This window comes from Thamnophis elegans, chromosome 1, assembly GCF_009769535.1.
Source record: "Thamnophis elegans isolate rThaEle1 chromosome 1, rThaEle1.pri, whole genome shotgun sequence".
NCBI lineage: Eukaryota > Metazoa > Chordata > Lepidosauria > Squamata > Colubridae > Thamnophis > Thamnophis elegans.
In genome coordinates, this window is record NC_045541.1 from 70,729,285 (window position 1) to 70,748,367 (window position 19,083).

At 39.2% G+C, this 19,083-nt stretch overlaps 1 protein-coding gene across 1 annotated transcript in view; it reads right to left on the bottom strand.

Moving 5' to 3' along the window:
• The window catches only part of SYT7 (synaptotagmin 7), a 255,232-nt gene that overhangs the window by 49,168 nt on the left and 186,981 nt on the right, over positions 1-19,083 (bottom strand). Inside the window, exons 6-7 of the mRNA XM_032234644.1 lie at positions 15,526-15,894; positions 2,050-2,172 (exon numbers count right to left, since the gene is read on the bottom strand). Of these exons, the coding sequence (XP_032090535.1) occupies positions 2,050-2,172; positions 15,526-15,894 (492 nt within the window). The remainder of the gene's footprint in view (positions 1-2,049; positions 2,173-15,525; positions 15,895-19,083) is intronic.

A 19,083-nucleotide genomic window follows, 5' to 3' on the forward strand; every position in this document is an offset into this window, starting at 1 on the left:
TATTGAAATATGGACTTACAGAGATACCTGTAAGAGGTACAGAGATTATGTGATAAATAGAAGGACCTTCTTTTCTTAAAGGAAAACTAGCCTTCTGAAGTTGCTATTTGTTTAAGAGGTAAGCTGTTAGCTTTCCTTCAGCTTGCAGAAAGGAAGACTTTTCATCAAACAATAAGATAAAGGTTGGGGAGAATGGTGTCTTGTCCTCACTGATCAGATCTGATTAAGACCCACTGCAGTGGCTGTCTTTTTGCATACAAAAAGCACACAAATATGACTTGTGAATGAATGCTGTGTTCCACAATTAAGAATTATTAAGACTTCCAAACTTAGAATGTCTCACACAATTTTTTATAACAATGTTATAAAACTGGAACTGGTCTTCATAACCAGTTCTAGAAAGACATCCTTCACTGGCTGTTGCTGATTAACTGCACAACAAAGGATACTTTCAGTTAAGTTAAGTAGAGATGCATTATGGAATGAACATGAGCCAATGTGTTATCTCCTCTCCTAGAGCACTGCAATGATTTGAGAGATTGTTTACCTACTACTACTTAAATTATACATTGAAAAAAGCCATGTGAAGCATGCACCGGGACCATCAAATAGGAAGTGGGAAAATATTTAGTGAAACAGTGCCTCAACACAGTTAAAAATAGCTGGTAGGTGAGAAATGATGCCAATAAAATTAATTCACTGATCTTGTGAAATCTGCTCCTTCACACCATTTCACACCCATGTGAGAACTATTGAGGGCTCTGCCTCTGCCTGTAGCTAGCTAGGCAGTTCTTCTTGGACTCCCTATTGTTTAGCTCCTTCTATGTGTTATAAATAACTATATCTTAGTGAATCTCTTTAACCGACTGAGCGGAAGGTAGGGAAGAGGAAAAACAAGGAATGAGAGACTATTTATCATGGAGTAGCAATACGTTTACTACTAGGTAGGTTAGTTTAGGTCATCCAAGAGCCAAATAAAGGCCATTCTAATTATAACAATGTTGCACCTCAATTTGGGGGTAGAATTTATCTATCTAATTGGCTTCATTATGATGATAATTCATTATCAAGATGGCCTAAATTCCTCTATATTTTACTCCAGCAAGACTATCATACAAAAAACATTTTCTTTGCCACATCTGTAAAAAAAGTATATTTTAGTTGGACAGGTTACTGAGAAGAATTCTCTGCATTATGGCTCAGGAAAACTTCCTGTCCCCTTAAAATCTAGGTTCATTTTCAAGAAATTTCATTCTGAGGATAAAAGGTCATGGCTGTTGACAGGCGATAAATACCAGCTTATCTCTTTATTCTTCAAACCTATTGTTCTTTTTTAGACATTTATAACATTTGAATATTATGTCCTCTCTATTTTTACAACAAACCTGCTGACCCTGAAGTAATTTTATGAAGTAAAATCAACTCGTGTCCTTTTTGGTTAAATCTTGGTAAGTAATAGACAAAAATACTGTCCCATTTTTTCTTATAAATATATTTAGAAGCAATTCCTAGAACACTCAGTAGAAATGTAATCTGCACAGAATTCCACTTTACTTCTGAATTTACATGCAGTCATCACATTAAATGGATTTGTCTCAAGACTAGTCTTAAACCCAGGATCTGAGATTTTCTTTTCTTCTTCAGGTGTCTCTCTCTCTCTCTCTCTCTCTCTCTCTGTGTGTGCCTGTGTGTTAGTGAGAAAGAGATAGAGAAATGCTTGTAGTAGAACATATACTCTGTGTTCATACATTTTCAGGGATATAAGTGAAAGGGCTGTATGAAATTGGAGAAATGTACTAGGATTTATGTGAGTTAAGTACGCAGTATGCATTTGGGGGAGAAAAATAGCCACAGGATTCCAGTGATTTTTCGAGAGAAACTCAGCAACCAGCAGGGGAACAAGGATGCCAGCAGGATGGTCTTAGAGTGGCTCAGTTGAGAATTTCTATTTCCAGAACCAGCCTTCCATTCTTTCGTTGGGCTAGGATGGAAAGCTCTCTTTCCTCTTGCTGGTTCTTGCGGCTCAAAGCCTCTGTCTCCTACTCATACCTCTTGTCCCCCTGAGAATTCTGGTTCTGCTGGTTCCCAGTAGTTTGTAGATCAGGTATATTGGCAAAGTCGTCCTGTTCTGAGAGCCCCAAAACAAGTGATAGCACCACCATACGGCCTTCCCTGTCCAGAGGTGATCCATCCAGGGGAGTGAAGAGGCCCCAGATTCAGTGAGCAGGATGCAGGTAAAAGAGGCAGACAGGAAAGAGAAAAAAGAACAAAGCATAAGACAAGATGCTAGAAGGAACACAATTATTATAAAACTGCAATGAAAAGGAGACTATAATATGTAACTACTATTCCCACAATACACATTAAATTCTCAATCCTCTTTGAAAAGATTCAGAGCAAGAATTAACAGAGGTTAGAAGATACAAAAGAATTTATTACAAGGGAGTTGCATAAGACAGAGTATAGAAAGCAAATTTTCAAGAGAAAAGCATCTTGCTACATTGGCCATTCTTTGGCCCAGATAAGAAACTTGATCTATTTCCAGAATTGTTGGTTCATTTATTATTTTTACTTAATAGATTTATATTCTGTGCTCAAATAATATTTATATTTTCTTTCTCATGTTTTTTTCTCCCCAATAATCTGATGAAGAAATTTGGATTCAGAGAATTACTGGTCCAAGCCATTCAGGAAGGTACTACAGATGAAAATGGATTTGGATACCACTGATTGCTGATGGGAGTTTGAAACAATCGTGTTGCACAAATAACTGCACATGTTGCAGTATATTTTATAAAATTGTAGCTTGCTACACAGTTATTAAGAAGCACTAGATATTTTGGCATTATCAACAATAATTATTGTCTGCCAGCCAGAGTCACTTCTCATGAAATGGGCGGCCATAGAAATTTAACAGATAAATAAACAATAGCGGGAGATTAGGTGAAAATCATTGGAGTGTAGTTATTGGAACTACTCTGGGGTCAATACCAATGAAGTGCTTTGTCAATTATTGCTACAATTAAAACTGTTTATTGTTTGGGGCTAGAATTTGATATTTTTCCATCTTTTGCAGTGGAGAATATTACTCAAATCTTTGCATATATTTAATCTTATCACGGTCAAATAAAAAATCACAGTAAAGGATGTTATGGCCATCTGAAATCCCAACCAGAACACAAAAAATGTTTTCGACTTTGATATATAGGCCTTGTAAATTTGTGTCCAATGTGATTTTAAAGCTGATTTCTAAGTTTTAGAGAACTCTAGGCATTTTTGTTCTGAACAAGAATGTTTTGGCCTTTTGTTGACCAGCAGTTATTACCCCAAGGTGCAAAAGACAGTGGTGCATAGAAAAACAATGCTGAGACTGCAGTTTTGGTGTTGTTCATATATCAAACATGAGGTATCTTTTTGCTGTCATCCAGGCTATCCTGTTTATCATTCCTTGTGAGAATGTATCCTTCCAAATACACTAGCTGAATTCAGAATGGGTCAAACAACTCCGGAACAAAAAGAGGCTCTGAGTAAGAATTATGTGATAAAATCTGAAGCTGACTGAGCTGCAATGTACCAGAGACCAAATGTGAAAGGACATGGAACTAGAAAAGGGAACAATTATGACAGCTAAATGTCATGGAATATTCAAATATATTACAACTGGCCATCATCCTCTGTTCTTCCCTCTTTATCTGAGTTTCACAGATGTTTAATAAAAAGATAATGATACAGTTTTGGATATGAATCAACAAAGAAGCAGAATCTTTAATCAGCAGGATCTTGCTCTGGTTTGGCTCAAATCTTGTGGCCAGCTTAAAATAAAACCCAGAGCAAAATCTAAGACTGTGAGTGTCATATTGGTCTGTTTGTTCTGTAAATAATAAAGGACTTCCATAGAAACTCCAACAGTGAGAGAAGTAGTCTATGGCAATAAAATTAGAAGTGATGCTAAAGTACTTGTTTAAGTGACACATTATGCTATAAATTGGCTATTTTTTTGATATTTTATTCATCATTTCTTTTACATCCCTGCCTTATTCTGGTCAGACACACAGGCCTACCTGGGAAATTTACTTTTCAGTAATAAGGCTCCTGTTAGGTGTTTTATTTAATAGAAAGTATCATGGACACGAACACAGTAAGAGTGAGCCAATATTTGTAACATCAATAATATTTTGCCCACGCTGAGATTATGAACCAGACCACAACATCCTCAGGAAATTGCTACCAAAATTAGCTACAAATTCTCTCCAATCCAGTTTCATATAGCTGTATTGCTGAGAGTGGATATTTGGGGCTTGCACTAAAATTTTGCAGTGGAATCCCATATAAGAAGGGTGCTTCTGCTTATGACTCCAGCTTACCTTAAAAAGGGGGAAACGATGGAGGTTTATATCCATCTTTTGGATGTGTCCCAAATTCTGAGCTTGCTGGAGTAGGAAAAATGTTTTTGTGGGTTTGATCCAAGAAAAACTTTCTAATATGTAGCAATATTGAACACTGCCATAATAAACCTTGAACCCTCATTATAGGTAGGCTATAGGTCATCTTTACTTTCCCAAAGTTTGGCAAGCATCATCTTCTCAGAATGAGAAGCCACATTTGCAAATTGTACATTTCTCAAAAATGTTTTGGGGAAAAAGAGGAAACTCTTCAAATAATATCAATCTATTTAACATTTCAGTAAAAACAAAGTGGCTTATTTCTCTCCTGTCATTTGATAGGAAAACATACGAAGCCTAGAAATTCTGAAGGGAGCTTTGTTTGGATCAGAGATGAAGCAGGCAATTCCCAAAATAGCTAGAGGTAAAGCAACCCATTTTCTGAAATGCTAAAGCAAGATTGGGGGCACATTTTTGTTTTGATTCTTAGACTGATTTACCATATGTTTGATGAGATAGAAATTCAGAAGATTTCAGTCTGGCAGCCATTTTAAAAATTAATGAAATAAGAAGAAGAGTCTGCAGCTGGATGGCTGAGATAGTTCATAATATCTAGAAGAACATCTCTGCCAATGTTAGTTGTCTATCAGAAAAGGAAAGATTTCTATATGTATTTTATGCTGTCCTAACCTTTCCCACGGTTTCGAGACTTTCTCAGGCTGATCTATAAAATGTTTCTGTATCTTACATCCGCATAGAAGGAAGCAAGGAGCATGTAGTTCAGGAGATAGGAAAGGCACCTTAACTCTACACTTGTCCTTCAGACTACTTATAATGAGTTATTCACACATAAAAATGTAATCGACAGCTTGCTCTATCTTCAGGGGCCTTCGATGTACTTCAGAATCCAAAGTGACACAAAGGCTAAAGTGGTTGTTCTCGCTTTCAATAATAGCCAAAGACAATCACCGACTCCCAGACTCTTAGTTTCTCTGTGTCTCACTGTTCCACAACTGTAGTTAAAAATATGTCATCTCACAAGCCCAGTCACATTGTTTTAATTAATGATTATTTTAATTCACAAATGTATATGACTCTGCATATCTTCTGCATCCCCCGAGTTTGAAAAACCAGGACCTTAATTTGAGGAGCTTGTCTTGCTGCCAAATTGAACTGTTAGGTTAACAGCGGGGACTGTAACAAATAGGATAGGATTGCTCTTTGAAATAAAGAGTTATAAAAAAGCTTGATGGTTTTAAAGGAGAAGATGAATGCCATGCCATAGGTTTAGCCATTTTGGCTCCTGAATCCTTCAAAATGAGAAGTATTTCTTATTGTCTTGAGAGTGTGTGTGAGGGTTCAAAAAGGAGCATTAAGTCTCTGCTTTGTTAAGTCTTTTTAACAGATGGGATAATCAGAAATGTATACAGTATTCCAAATGTGGGCACACCATAGAGTTGTACAAAAGCATTTGCAATATTGGCATTTTTATTTCCAAGCCCTTCTCTAATGATTTCTAACATGGAATCTATATTTTTCATAGACACCTTACACTGAATTATCATTTTCATTGGGCTTTCCACTATTAATGACCTCAACTTCTTATTTCTGATGATAGAATACTCAGATTCTGTCAGTATATAGATGAATCTAAGGGGCTTCACCTCCATGAAGTTAAATGGAATTGCATTTGCCATTTGGCTAACCATACACCCAGTTGTCAGAGACCCTTCTGAAGCTCTTTGCAATCATTTTGGTTTTTATCACTTTGAATAAATTTTAGAGGAGTGTTGGATTGGGTTGGACCAAAACCTACCCAATCCAGCATTCTGTTCCTATACTGGCCAAAAAACAAAGACCGAAGTTGCACAGATGGTAGTTATCACATGGAAACAGTTTTGGCAGTATGAACTGACCATAATGTGTACTCTGGATCTTAGTTATGTCTTGATTTATTTCATTCCTAACATCAACTTCCTTTAGGAACCCAAGGACTAATTTAAATACATCTTTTCTTTGAAGTTATGATCTAACCTTTAGTTTCATTTCACTTACTCCAATTACAGCCATTTTCATAATAATGATACAAAATATTTATAGAGAATAGATCAGCCATTCCTAAGCAGACTTTCTTAGATAACTTATACCTCAATGCTCATAATTTTCAGCAATCGTGTTAATTAGGGTCCATCACACTAAGAAGGCATTAGATTAATGGGATAAAAATTGAGACATAGGAAACACACTTATTTTCACAACCACAATATTTGCTCTATAGAATTGATGGGTTGAGAAGTTGGGAGAAAGAGAAAGTCTAGTTATGTAGACATTGTCCCAAAGATCATCCTCTCTGAAAACAATAGTTTAATGAATTGTTGTTTTATTGTACAAACACTACTGGCATGACATACTCAGATCTATTCTTAGTTTTCTGTTTATACACTTCAGCACAGGGAATGGAAAAGATACCAGTTTTTCCACCCAAGATCTGTTAGAATAGAGGATTCTTTGGTATTCATGAATGAACTTTTAATTGTGCCTGATGAATTTGTGACCAAGGGCATCTAAAATTCTGCATTGGTTGAGCAACAGGTGAAGAGAGTGTAGGGATTAATCTTAATCAGCCTAATTCAAATTTTCAGATGGCGTCTGCTACATACAAAGTTTGCTTTTACAGATTTCTGTAATAAGAATGTTAAGAGCCAAGGTGGCGCAGTGGTTAAATGCAGCACTGCAGGCTACTGCTAGATCAGCAGGTCAGCGGTTCAAATCTCACCGGCTCAGGGTTGACTCAGCCTTCCATCCTTCCGAGGTGGGTAAAATGAGGACCCAGATTGTTGGGGGCAATATGCTGACTCTCTGTAAACAGCTTAGAGAGGCCTGAAAGGCCTATGAAGCGGTATATAAGTCTACTGCTATTGCTATTGTTAGGTTTGGTTTATTCGATCTATGAAATCATCTCATTCTGCGATCACTAAAACTAAGGGTTTGTTACTTACAGCAGATTGGAAAGCATTTTACCTTATACAGTATCTGCTAACATGTGGAACAAGTCTTATTTCCCTTGGCAAGGTTACTCTACTGTTCCTACTAACTCAAAAGCCAGAAGATGTTCCGTTCCAGATGGAAATAGTATTGTCAATGTTTGAAAAGTAATGTCTTATTATATTTTTCTAATACTATGGCTGATTTGAACTAATTCTGTACAGATATTATGGATAGTAATGCAGTATTAACCATCATGGTTATGACACAAATATATAGTCACAAGCAAAAGTGTCTAGGAATTTAGACTTATCTTTAAGATGTGCAATGTTGGATCTTCTAGGTACGTTCAGTTTTCAGGATTGAACTGTGCAGTAATTGGAAAAATGATATTTTTTAGTGGAACCTTATTATGTGATGCATTCTTTAATAAACTTTCCTAGTAAGTTTGGATCATATGTTAAATTAAAAAAAATACACTGGGAAGTGAGTCAGCTTTCGTTGATTGAACCTGAAGGTTTTTCTACTGAATGGCTTTATTCCATGGATTTGTTTTTGTTTATCCTGCCTTGCGTTTTAAATGAGGGGTGTCAAACTCAAGGCCTGGGGGGGGGGCAGATCTGGGCGACAGATTGCTTAGATCTGGCCTGTGGGACCGCCCTGGAAACAATGGATCAGCCGTAGTTCTTCTGTTCTCGTAGTTCTTCTGTTCTTCTTCAGTTCTTCTGTCAGCTAAAATGAAGCTCAGGAGGCCCCATGCGGCCCCTCCAAGCCCCATTTTTGCTGGGAGATGGTTGCAGGAGGCTGTTACAGCCAAAAATGGAGTTCAGGAGCCCGTTTTCACTGGCAGAGCACTCAGGCCGCCACAGATACCCCTGACACAAGTGATATCAAGCTGGCCACACCCATCCAGGCCACCCCCCCCAGCCTCCCCAAAGTCAAACACAACCCTGATGTAGTTGTCACTGAAATAGAGTTCAACACCCGTGCTCTAAACTGTCTTAACTACTGTTTTTGAAAATTATCCTAAGAAACTTATTAAATAAAAGATATTAGCCGCTAACTATTGTTACCTGCCTAACAGGCTACCGAAATGAAAGGAAAACTGATTTTTAAGCATTTACTGCTTGATCCTGCATCCATTTGCTAAAGCTGAAAAGGTTTGGCAGCAGAGAGATAGCAAGTTCACTATTCATTGTATGTGAATATAAAGCCTGTCGTGTAAATCATGTCAAGTTAACATTTAGTTTTCAGTGCCTGTTTTTCTCAGTTACTAATTACTATAGTTACTACCACATGGGAACAGACTGCATTTTGTTTCAAATGAATTATACATTCAGAAATACCATGTGATATGGACTCCTGGAAGACAATGAAGGATTACAGTTTTGGAGTTTGAAAACTTTCTGCAGGACTTGAATCCTTCTCAGTTTCAGTTTCAGTTTAATAAAATTTGTATGCCGCCCACTCCCATTGGGACTCTGGGCGGCTCACAAGCAAGATAAAAGCATTTAAAAAATTTAAGAAAAGATACAATTATTAAAATAATACACCATCCATTCAGTCTAAGTGGGGCTGGATATAATCAACAGCCCCAGGCCTGCCGGAACAGCCAGGTCTTGGTCGCTTTACGGAAGGCCGGGAGAGTGGTAAGGGTCCGGATTTCTACGGGTAGATTGTTCCACAGGGCCGGATCGTTCTCCCTACATCAGGGGTGTCAAACTCAATTTCATCAAAGGCTGCTTCAGGGCTGTGGTTGACCTCAGGAGGCCGGCCATGTGAGGCACATCCACACAGTTGGTGTGGCCAACTGTGTGGATGTGGCCAACTGTGTGGGCATGGCCAGCTTGATGCCATTCACTGGATGTGGCTGACTGGGTAGGTGTGGCCGATTAGGTGGCCATGGCCAGTTGATGCCACTATCCAAACTGCTGGCATGTTTCCTCTTTGCATTGGGTGGACCAGGCTGAAGCCATGTGGCTGGCCCCTTACATTTTCCAGGATGGCCCCGCGAGGCGGATCTGACCACATCATGGACCAGATCCGGCCCACAGGCCTTGTGTTTGACAACCCTGCCCTACATATTCCCTTATATATTTACACTATGGGATTTGGTCTTCTCAATTGGAATGAGTGATATGTGGCTTCTCAAAGGCTGTTAGTCTGCACTTCTTATCTTTTCATATTTGGCTGGGTTGGTTAGGAAAAATGGGTCTTGGAGGTAACACCATCTGGGGTATGGGCATATCTTGTAAATTCAGAGGGGAAAGAATGCAAGTGGAAATACAAAGGCAAATCTCACCAGGATCTGTATTCCACTAAAAAAAAATATTGCTTTAGCAAACTGCTCACTGTTTCTTTGGTTTAGAATAAAGCCTAGCAATTATTCACTCACAATAGCAAGAGCTGTGAAGACCAAGGAAATATCTGCTACCAATAATTTAAACCCTGTTCTTTGCCAACCACCATGCAGTGATTTCCACCTATCAGATGCACATCCTTCAGGTGAGGTGTGGCATGTTCAGAATAGCAATTCGTTTGTTGATCTCATTCTATGAGTACATCATTTTTTGCAATTCAAAGTAAGCCAGTTGGCAAGATTTAGTGTAAAATGCTAAATTTAGAAAATGAACCTCACTCAACTTAAGAGGAAACATGTAACAATGAAGAGGGAAAACTATGACATTTTATGACTCTTGTTAATCGTTCCCCAGATGTCCTGCATCTGCATAAAAATTAGCACAGAGATTGGCAATGGCAAGGAAGGAGATTCTCCAACAAGATTCAATTTGCCCATCAAGCTGGAACTATTTATTAATACCATCATATATTACAATGTGCAATATGTACATTCAGATCAAGAATGGCCAATAGCTAAATGGTCTAATGTCCTAGGCTGCATTATATGTTTGGTAGGTACTGATCAGAGGAAGATCACAAGTGTACCTGCCCACTTCTATATCTGATTATAAGATTAAGTGTTTGTTATTAGCGTTAACTGAACTACATTATTTTATTGGTGTTTAAGTATCAGTTTTCTAGATAACTTTCATTAAATTGCTATAAAAATTATTCTGTTCCTGGGTGCTCTCAATTTCTTTGCTAATTTTACTGAAATAAGTTGCTATTATATAACTAATCAATTTTTTAAAGAGAAAAATGAGAGACTGGCTAATGTTTAGGACCATTTTTTTTTACAGAGGGGGAAAAAAACCCAAAGCAAGGGAAGGGGTGGGTCTATGGCATTGCTTGAGATTCATTTGTAACATTCTTGTGAAATAATGGATTAATTAATTTTTCTCTTGTCCATTTACATTGAAAAGTTGTTTGTTGTTTATACCACAGATTTTATAACTGGTGAAGTATTTTTAGGGTTGGATGCAGAACAGTGGTGGATTCCAACAGAGACTATTGCTGGTTCACTCAGAGGCGCGCCTAATGCGTGTGCTTGATGTGTGCGCATGCACAGTACAACTAAAATTGCTCTGTGCATGCGCAGAAGCAAAAAACAAGATGGTGGCGCCCATTGCGGTGCCGGGAGAACCGGTTTGGGGGCATGGCAGGCCTGGGACCAGCAACCTAGGCCGCCAAAGTACTACCGGTCGAACCGGTCCGAACCGGTCCAAATCGGTAGGAACTCACCACTGATGCAGAGGTAGTTTGGATTTAAAACGTTGGTTGTTGGTCTATTCTGTACAGGGTTCACCAGAAAGCAGCACTTGGGTCTGGTTGGTTGGGAGATTTTAGGGAATCCCAGAGTCGTTGGCTAGTTTGGATGGTTGAAAAATATCTTTGACAGTAAAAGTAGTAAAGCATTTTCTTACTGTTGCCAACACACACACACCCAGTGTCATTGACTCAAATGAGTTTTTTAATCTTCATTCTAAATTTGTAACATATAGAACTCTTTTTAAAAGGTGCAGATGTGATCTTTGTCACAATGAATATTTTGTCTGCTGACGTCAGACTATTATTATTTCAGGTTCCTTCAGGCGTGGAAAAGATAAATGCATCAACACTGGATACAAGGAAACCAAGATTTCTTTTTAAATATAAACCTAAAGGTATTGGCTTTTCTGCTGTTTGGGTTAGGAGAGTATTAAAAAGCTGTAGCTTTTTGAGAAGGAACATCAATTGGACTAAGTAGCTTGTTCTCATTTAGTGGAAGCTTTTTCCCCCAATCAATAAGCAAATGATGTTGTGCAGAGAGGACCACAATCCCCCAGAGCTCAAATGAAATTCATCTATAAACCATGTAAATGAAGAGAAAGCTACAGGCACTTTCTACATAGAGCTTTGGCCTCGTCACTTCTCTTAGGAGATTTGAGATGCTTGGGCAAGATAGAAAGCTTCCTATTGTCCATCTCTCAGGCTTTACCTCTCTCAATGCAGCAAAGCCTTTGTAGGGCCATGCCACTGTTTCTCTGGAGTCTCAAAATAGAACAGAGGGCCATTTGGCCATTAATGTATACACTGTAGTTGAGCCTTTTAAATAAAGCTCCCCAAGACAATCATGAAAGGAAGCAAGAATGTGGAGGGAACCATGCTTTCTTTTTTTGGCACTTCCTCATTAATTGGAGGGGAAGAGTTGCTCAGGCTATTCAGCTGGAATTCTCAAAATTGCTGCCTTTAATGATTGTAGGCTTTTTTCCGATGGTTTTGAGATGTTGAGCTGATTGGTTAGGAAGTAAAAAACACTGTCTCTATAAAATTATATCTCTATGCCTCTCTCTATATATCACTATCTCTATCTGTAAGACAAGAGAAACAAAAATGAATAAATGAATTTGTTCCACAGTTCTTAAAGGCCCCGTCTAACACTATCTATCATGCTCTTTCAGTAGCAGGCAAACACATTTTACTTTCCTTATCCTCTTTAAAGTCAATTTTGGACACTTCTTCCTTGTCTTTTGTTCTCTTTCACTCTTCTGGATTTCAATATATTCTTATTATTTGAATGCTGCATTTTATGATATTCTGTTTTTACTGTATATTTATTTTTAGAATTTCTTTGTAAACCATTCTGAGCTTTCTTTCTTTTTTCTTTTAAAAAAATATAATTTTGAAAGCACCACTGCCATCACTATCACGATTGGAGTCTCTCTGTGAGGGAGACAGAAGGTTCCAAATGTGATAAAGAAATAAAAATAAATAAAAATCACTGCCTACAATTTAATTAGCATGGATAAGGGGAAAAATTCTCTCTAACTCCAATTATGGAAAACTGTTTTAGGTTGGCATTGAAAAAAAACAGCCCAAAGAAAACATATTGAGTGGCCCGCCTAAAATTGATTATGTTGTATATACGGGTATCACGACATTGTTGTATTGATAAATCATCATGAAACATGTGGATGTTTCAGCTGAAGACCAGAAACACTGCTATATAGATCAATTATATATTGGACCCCACTATTGGAAACCTTTGACAAAAGTAATTCACTGCAGCCTCATTTATGCACAACTGAGTTCAATCTCTCTCCAAAATGTCTATTCCCAATTCAAGCTGGACAGATCAATCCATCCAACTACTTTTTTCTTTGGTAAATAAATGGAAAAATCTAGCCTGGGGGGAAAAGCAAGAGATTGTTGTCTCCTGTTCCAACAAAAATCTATCTTTTACAGAAAGCATCTATGAAGAATATCTCTGTTGCACTAATAAAACACTTAAGGAATATTTTAAATATGTAACAATTAATTTAAAAAGAGCTAGAAGGAATATAATTCAACACCAACTTGGATAAGATCCTGCCCTGAAAAATATTAGTCAAGCAGTTCCCTGGAAACTTCAGAACATCATATATTACTACCAATATCACATTGCTCAAATGCTGATGTTAAAGTTAAAATATTAAAATATTCTACCAATATTTTGCCAAAATGTTTTCTAAAATGAAAAACCTTTACCCATTACTTTCTTTGATTTCTGTGAGTAATTCTCTATTCTATTTTTCTTCTAATATTTTCCTCCTTCTTAATCTTCTTCTCACTAAATACATTAATTGCCTCTGATTTTTCATAATGTAATTTACCTTTCAATCCTGCTATTATGATTCTCAGAATCATTATGTTTATTAGCAACAATGTTTGATAGACAGTATGCTATCAAGGGTACCTCACCACTGTCTTTTAGCTCTATTTGGGAATATATGCATATCTAAAGACAACAGCAATTATTAGTAATTAATACTATTCCTATCGAATACATTTACAAGATGGTTCTATTATGGTTCTGTTCTCCTATAGACACAATTTTACATCATTTCTTGCAACATTGTTTATAAAGCTGATTAACACAATATTTTTAACAATCTTGGACCTGTTATGCTGCTTTAATTTTATGCACCTTGAAACATAATTATGAGGTAAGGTTCACTAAACAATCCATTGTTGGCTAAACCAATTATTTCTATGTGTATGTGAATCTTTCATCTCAACTATTACTGACTACAGTGAAAGAATGAATTATATGGATGTGTTTGTATTGTCAGTGATATGTGCAGTGCAGCTAGTATATAGGAGCCAAGGTGGCGCAGTGGTTAAATGCAGCACTGCAGGCTACTGCTAGATCAGCAGGTCAGCGGTTCAAATCTCACCGGCTCAGGGTTGACTCAGCCTTCCATCCTTCCGAGGTGGGTAAAATGAGGACCCAGATTGTTGGGGGCAATATGCTGACTCTCTGTAAACCGTTTAGAGAGGCCTGAAAGGCCTATGAAGCGGTATATAAGTCTACTGCTATTGCTATTGCTATATTGCTATATGTAAATATGAGTGTAGTGTTCAGCTACTGGAATAGAAAATACAACTTACAGATTTTCCATGTATGGAAATACATAAGACAAGTATACACATGCCAATGTACTTTGTGGTATTTATGTATTCCACAACCTCGCTTTGCTATGTGCCATTTAGATCAAAAGATAATAGAAAGAATATTGTACAGGCAAACAGGCAAATGTAGTAGTGGGTTGGACTAGAAGACCTCCAAGGTCCCTTCCAACTCTGTTATTCTGTTCTGTTCTGTTCTGTTCTGTTCTATTCTATTCTATTCTAAAGGATAGTTGACGGTACCCCATTCCAAAGAAAATAATGGATTTAGTCACATCTCTCGATAAGGGAAAAGCAAAGCTTCAGATTATTTCACTGGGCTTGGAATTTAGAAACTCTCATCAACAGGGAAAGTATTGAAAACAGATTAAAAATAACACACATTTCAAACTGCTCTGACAAATCTTCTTTTACGGCTCACTGCAAGAAAGATAGGCAGGATGTCATGATTAAGAAAACCAAGACTGTTTGTGAAGGAGAAGGAGGGAGTGAAGCATCCCTTTCAGAGGTATTTGCCAGCTTTCCTGTAAGGTCAGTGCACAAAAAAGAATTTTCCTTTAGCACTTAGTTTTCTTCTCCCTCCCACTCAAGGCAAAATTATTCTAGGGAGAAGAGGCAGTTCAAGTCCATGAGGAGTCAGTGGCATGGGTCTGTCTTTTATCAGCAGAGGTGAGCAAACTGCACTCCACAGGCAACTGGTAGGCTTGTGGCTGTGTCTTCTTCTTTCTTCTAGCCCCTGAAGCCCCCAATTAACTTCTGAAAACTTGAGGATGTGATACAATTATACAATTCTGCTACATGCCCCCGTGTTGCTCAAGTGATGCAGAAAATTACATTACCCAGACAGAGAATAAATTAGAAGATTGTCTAATTTGACCCTTATTCTGAGACCTTGTTCTCCGTATTCTAAACACTTTTACGCTGTACTTGTTTTCTGAGAGGACAGCAAGTATCTGTATCCGTGGCTGTTAAGTGAAAAACATCTGAAGATTTTCACTGAGAATTTTAGAAAGGTCAAGAAATGAAACAGCATAAGGACTAGAATTGTTGCAATAGGTAAGAGTAAGAAAAAAACCTCTGGAATTAGGAAGTGTCTTTTCTCTACCGAGAGAATTGACTCTTCCGCACCATGTTACAAGTTCTGAGGAGTTTAAAGGAAGACGTTGCTTCTCAACAAAGGACAGACTAATAAGGCAGGCAAATTATTGACTTGTCTGCAATCAGCTTGAAGCTAACTGCACCACAGTTATCAAGTGGACATTCAGCAAAACAGAACAATAAACAAATGCAAGTCACACAGGAAGAAAGTGAAAAGAGAAAAGAAACTTACAGGAAAGATTTCATATCCAAGCCTCGGTTCCGAATCTGCCCCACCATATGGTCCCAGCTCCCAGGGTTGGAGCGGCTACGGCCACCAGCCGTCCTCTGCTTGGAGGCAGCGCAGGTCCCTTGCCGTGACTGACCACTCCGACAGCCCCGAGGGTTGCCAGTGGCTGAGGAGGAGCTGGTGTGGGACTGCAGGTGACCCAGGCTCTGGCTGGTGGTGGGCTGGCTGTGGCCGGGGTTCTGGTGCTGGCTGAGTGGCTGTTGGAGGCTTTGCTGGCGCAAGAGGGTGCGCGGGCGCTGGCATTTCGGGTCTCCTGCTGAGGTGGGGATATACTCAAGGGTAGTGGCTGTGGACATGGTGGAATCCTCAAAACTTAGGGAGGTGGAGGGCGAGGAAAAGGAGAAAAAGGAGAAGAAGGTAAAGGGGCAAAATTGGAGGAAGGAAAAGCAGAGTGTTAAAGAGAAGATGCCCCAACACAGCATTCTCTCAGCCAGGTGTGGTTGGAAGCGACAGACTGTCCTTGGGAGCTGTGCCTCTAATTCTGAATCTTTGGCAGCGTAATTCCCCTGCCTTGTGGCCATTTTGTAACCCTTCCACGATCACAGGATCCTTTCCAATCTTGGGGTTCAGCGGGAGAGTGCTCACAAGCCACTTCTCCTTTTCCTTCTCCCAAGCTTGTAAGGAGAGTCAGACTGCCAATCCTCATTTCAAAACTAATTAGACTGCTTTCGGAAGGCAAATTCCCTGGTGCCTGTGCTGGGTTGCTAGTGACATGTGACACATTCCACAATTGCTTTCTCTATTTGCATTCTCTGAAGCTCTTTCTTGAAATGGTGACGATACTCAGAACTGTCACAAATCTTGCTCCGTTCTCCATCCCCCAACCCCCAGTGAAGTTGCAGCCCCATCTTTCTCTTGAGTAGGTGTAGCACTGTCTTCCAGAGCAGGGGTCTCCAACTTGGCAACTTTAAGCCTGGTGGACTTCAACTCCCAGAATTCCTCAGCCAGCTGGCTAGGGAATTCTGGGAATTGAAGTCCGCCAGGCTTAAAGTTGCCAAGGTTGGAGATCCTTGCTGCAGAGTACATCATAATATTCTTAGGTAATTACATGTAAAATAGTGTCTATCCTCTTTACTGTCAACTTTATATGCTTTTGAGAACTGCCTGAGAACCACACATTCTACAGCCTGTTGAAGTTGTAGTGAAAGCCCCAGAAACCAATCTATAAACGGTGACAACCTTACAACTAAGGCAAGGGGGTTCTGGACTACAGGAGTGTTGAGTTTAATGTTTGCTGTTCCTGAACGCTGTCCTATCTCCTCTTTGAGCAAGGAAACTGAGACAACAGCTTGAGGGAAGAACTAGCTTTGCTGCTAGCACGTCTGTTTCGTCAAGCTTCTGTCATTGCCAAAGAGTTTCTAGAATTAAGGGAAGACAAGATGCGTTAGCAGGAGTTTCACCATTTGTTTCCTATTGATGACTGACACTCCCATCTGAGCTTAATTTTGGTCAGCTAGGGAAAAAGAAGCCAAGGAAAGAGTTCTGTAGAACCATGAGTATGTATCTATAGGTAAGTGATGGCTAACCTTATTGTCCTTGCATAAGGGGACAATATTGCATTCATAATACTATGCGTACGTGACACACACACCTGGGCCCCACCCGCATGCACGCGCTACCCCCCCCTCCATGCCCCATTTTGGGCCTAGCAGTCTCCCTGATGTCTCCTGGGACCAAAAATAAGGTGTGGTGGGTTGCCACAACCCCTCCCCCCCGTGCTCCCCCTTGCCCCCTGCACATGCATGACAGTGACCCAGAAACCAGCTGGCCAGCGGAAGGCGCGAACACGTGTGGTAGCGCTCAGCTGGGGCGGCAGCTTACGTGCCCACAGAGAGAGCTCTGTGTGCCACCTGTGGCACGCATGCCATAAGTTCGCCATCAGTGCTATAGGTGTTTCTTTTTAGCAGAGGAGTTAATGAAGAGGAGATTCAACTGATTGATTTTGCCCTAGCTCCCTTTGACATGGGCTTTGTTTACTTCTTGACTGTTTGGCAAGAACCAGACCTTAACACCACAGGTTTCTTGCCATCACATTTTGTTCATCCTCCCAAAGGAACTCAGAAGCACATCACAAGGCAGAAAAATGTGGGCTTAAGCTTTTCTCTTAACTCTTGATGGCAAGGGAACAAATAGCCCATTGCCTCTTGTCTGAAAACGTTGCTACTGTTTTCTGGTGTGGCTGTACCCGACTGGAGGACATTCACAGTTTTTGATCATAGGGCTGTCTCTGTGGATTCAGACAAATTGCAGCCTTTTTTCCCCATTATGACCTTTAGTGGATTAGATTTGGAGGTCATTTTACATCTCACAAAGTTATACATTTTTGTGCAATATTGAGCATATGCTCAGTGAAGAATATCTGCAGCCCAGAACAGCTTCTCGATGAGTGCATCTACATGATATACACATCTTTAAGCAAATATCTTAAGAGGCAGGTCTTTGTTTTTTGGAAAATGTAACACTTGGAGTGGCCATTAGGAGTCTAACTACACGTGACACACACACACATATCTCTATAGAGAGTGTGAGAGAAGCCCAGGGGTGTTTGTCTGAGTAAGAATTACTATTTCAGAAAAGGAAACTGGGAGTCCAAAAGCAGGGGGAGTGTAAAAGGCCTGCCCTTTAAAAACACAAGGAACCTGGATAAGCTTCTTGGTGAGGCAAATGTAATGAAGAAACAACACACCCATCTTAAAATACTTAAAATACCCTGTATGTGTTGCCAACTGTATTTTCGAAAGAGACTTTTTTAAAGTCATGAAACTAAAATGGTGCTGAGGCCTTTCTAATGGATGCCTGCTCTATGTATGAACATTTTCTTGAGCAGTCGGCCCCTCCCAACTCGTAAGCCAGAAATTTAAATTCCAGAGGGCACTAACTCTGTTATAATGCTCTCTCCGTAGCAGTTCTGGAGGGCTAATACAAAAATGTCCCATATGATCTGAGATGGTGGCCCTATGAAAAAGGGGTGATTGAAACCACAACTCATGCCCTGTTATATTGTGCCCTCTATGAGGATTCATGGAATCATAACTCCTTACCTGGTGAAATATCTGAGAATTCTGATCTCTTTTATTACTATGGGATCAGTGTAGGATGCAGCTTCTTTGAGTGTAGCTAAATTTTACTACATTATCTGTAAAATTGGGCAGACTTTGGCTGCCCATTGATGATCTCACCATTAGCTGTAATATAGTATTATATTTTGTTCTGCTTTGTTCTATTTATTTTAATGCTTCAATTTTTAATTCTGGTCTGTGACTGTAATACAGGTAGTCCTCAACTTACAACAGTTCACTTAATGACTGTTCAAAATTACAACAGAACTGAAAAAGTGACTTATGATTGTTTTTCATAGCTATGATCTTTGTAGCATCCCCATGATTGCGTGATCAAAATTCAAATACATGGCAAGTAGTTCATATTTATGACCATTTCTGTGTTCCAAGGTCATGTGGTGCCCTTTTGTGACCTTTTGACAAGCAAAGATTCATTTAATAA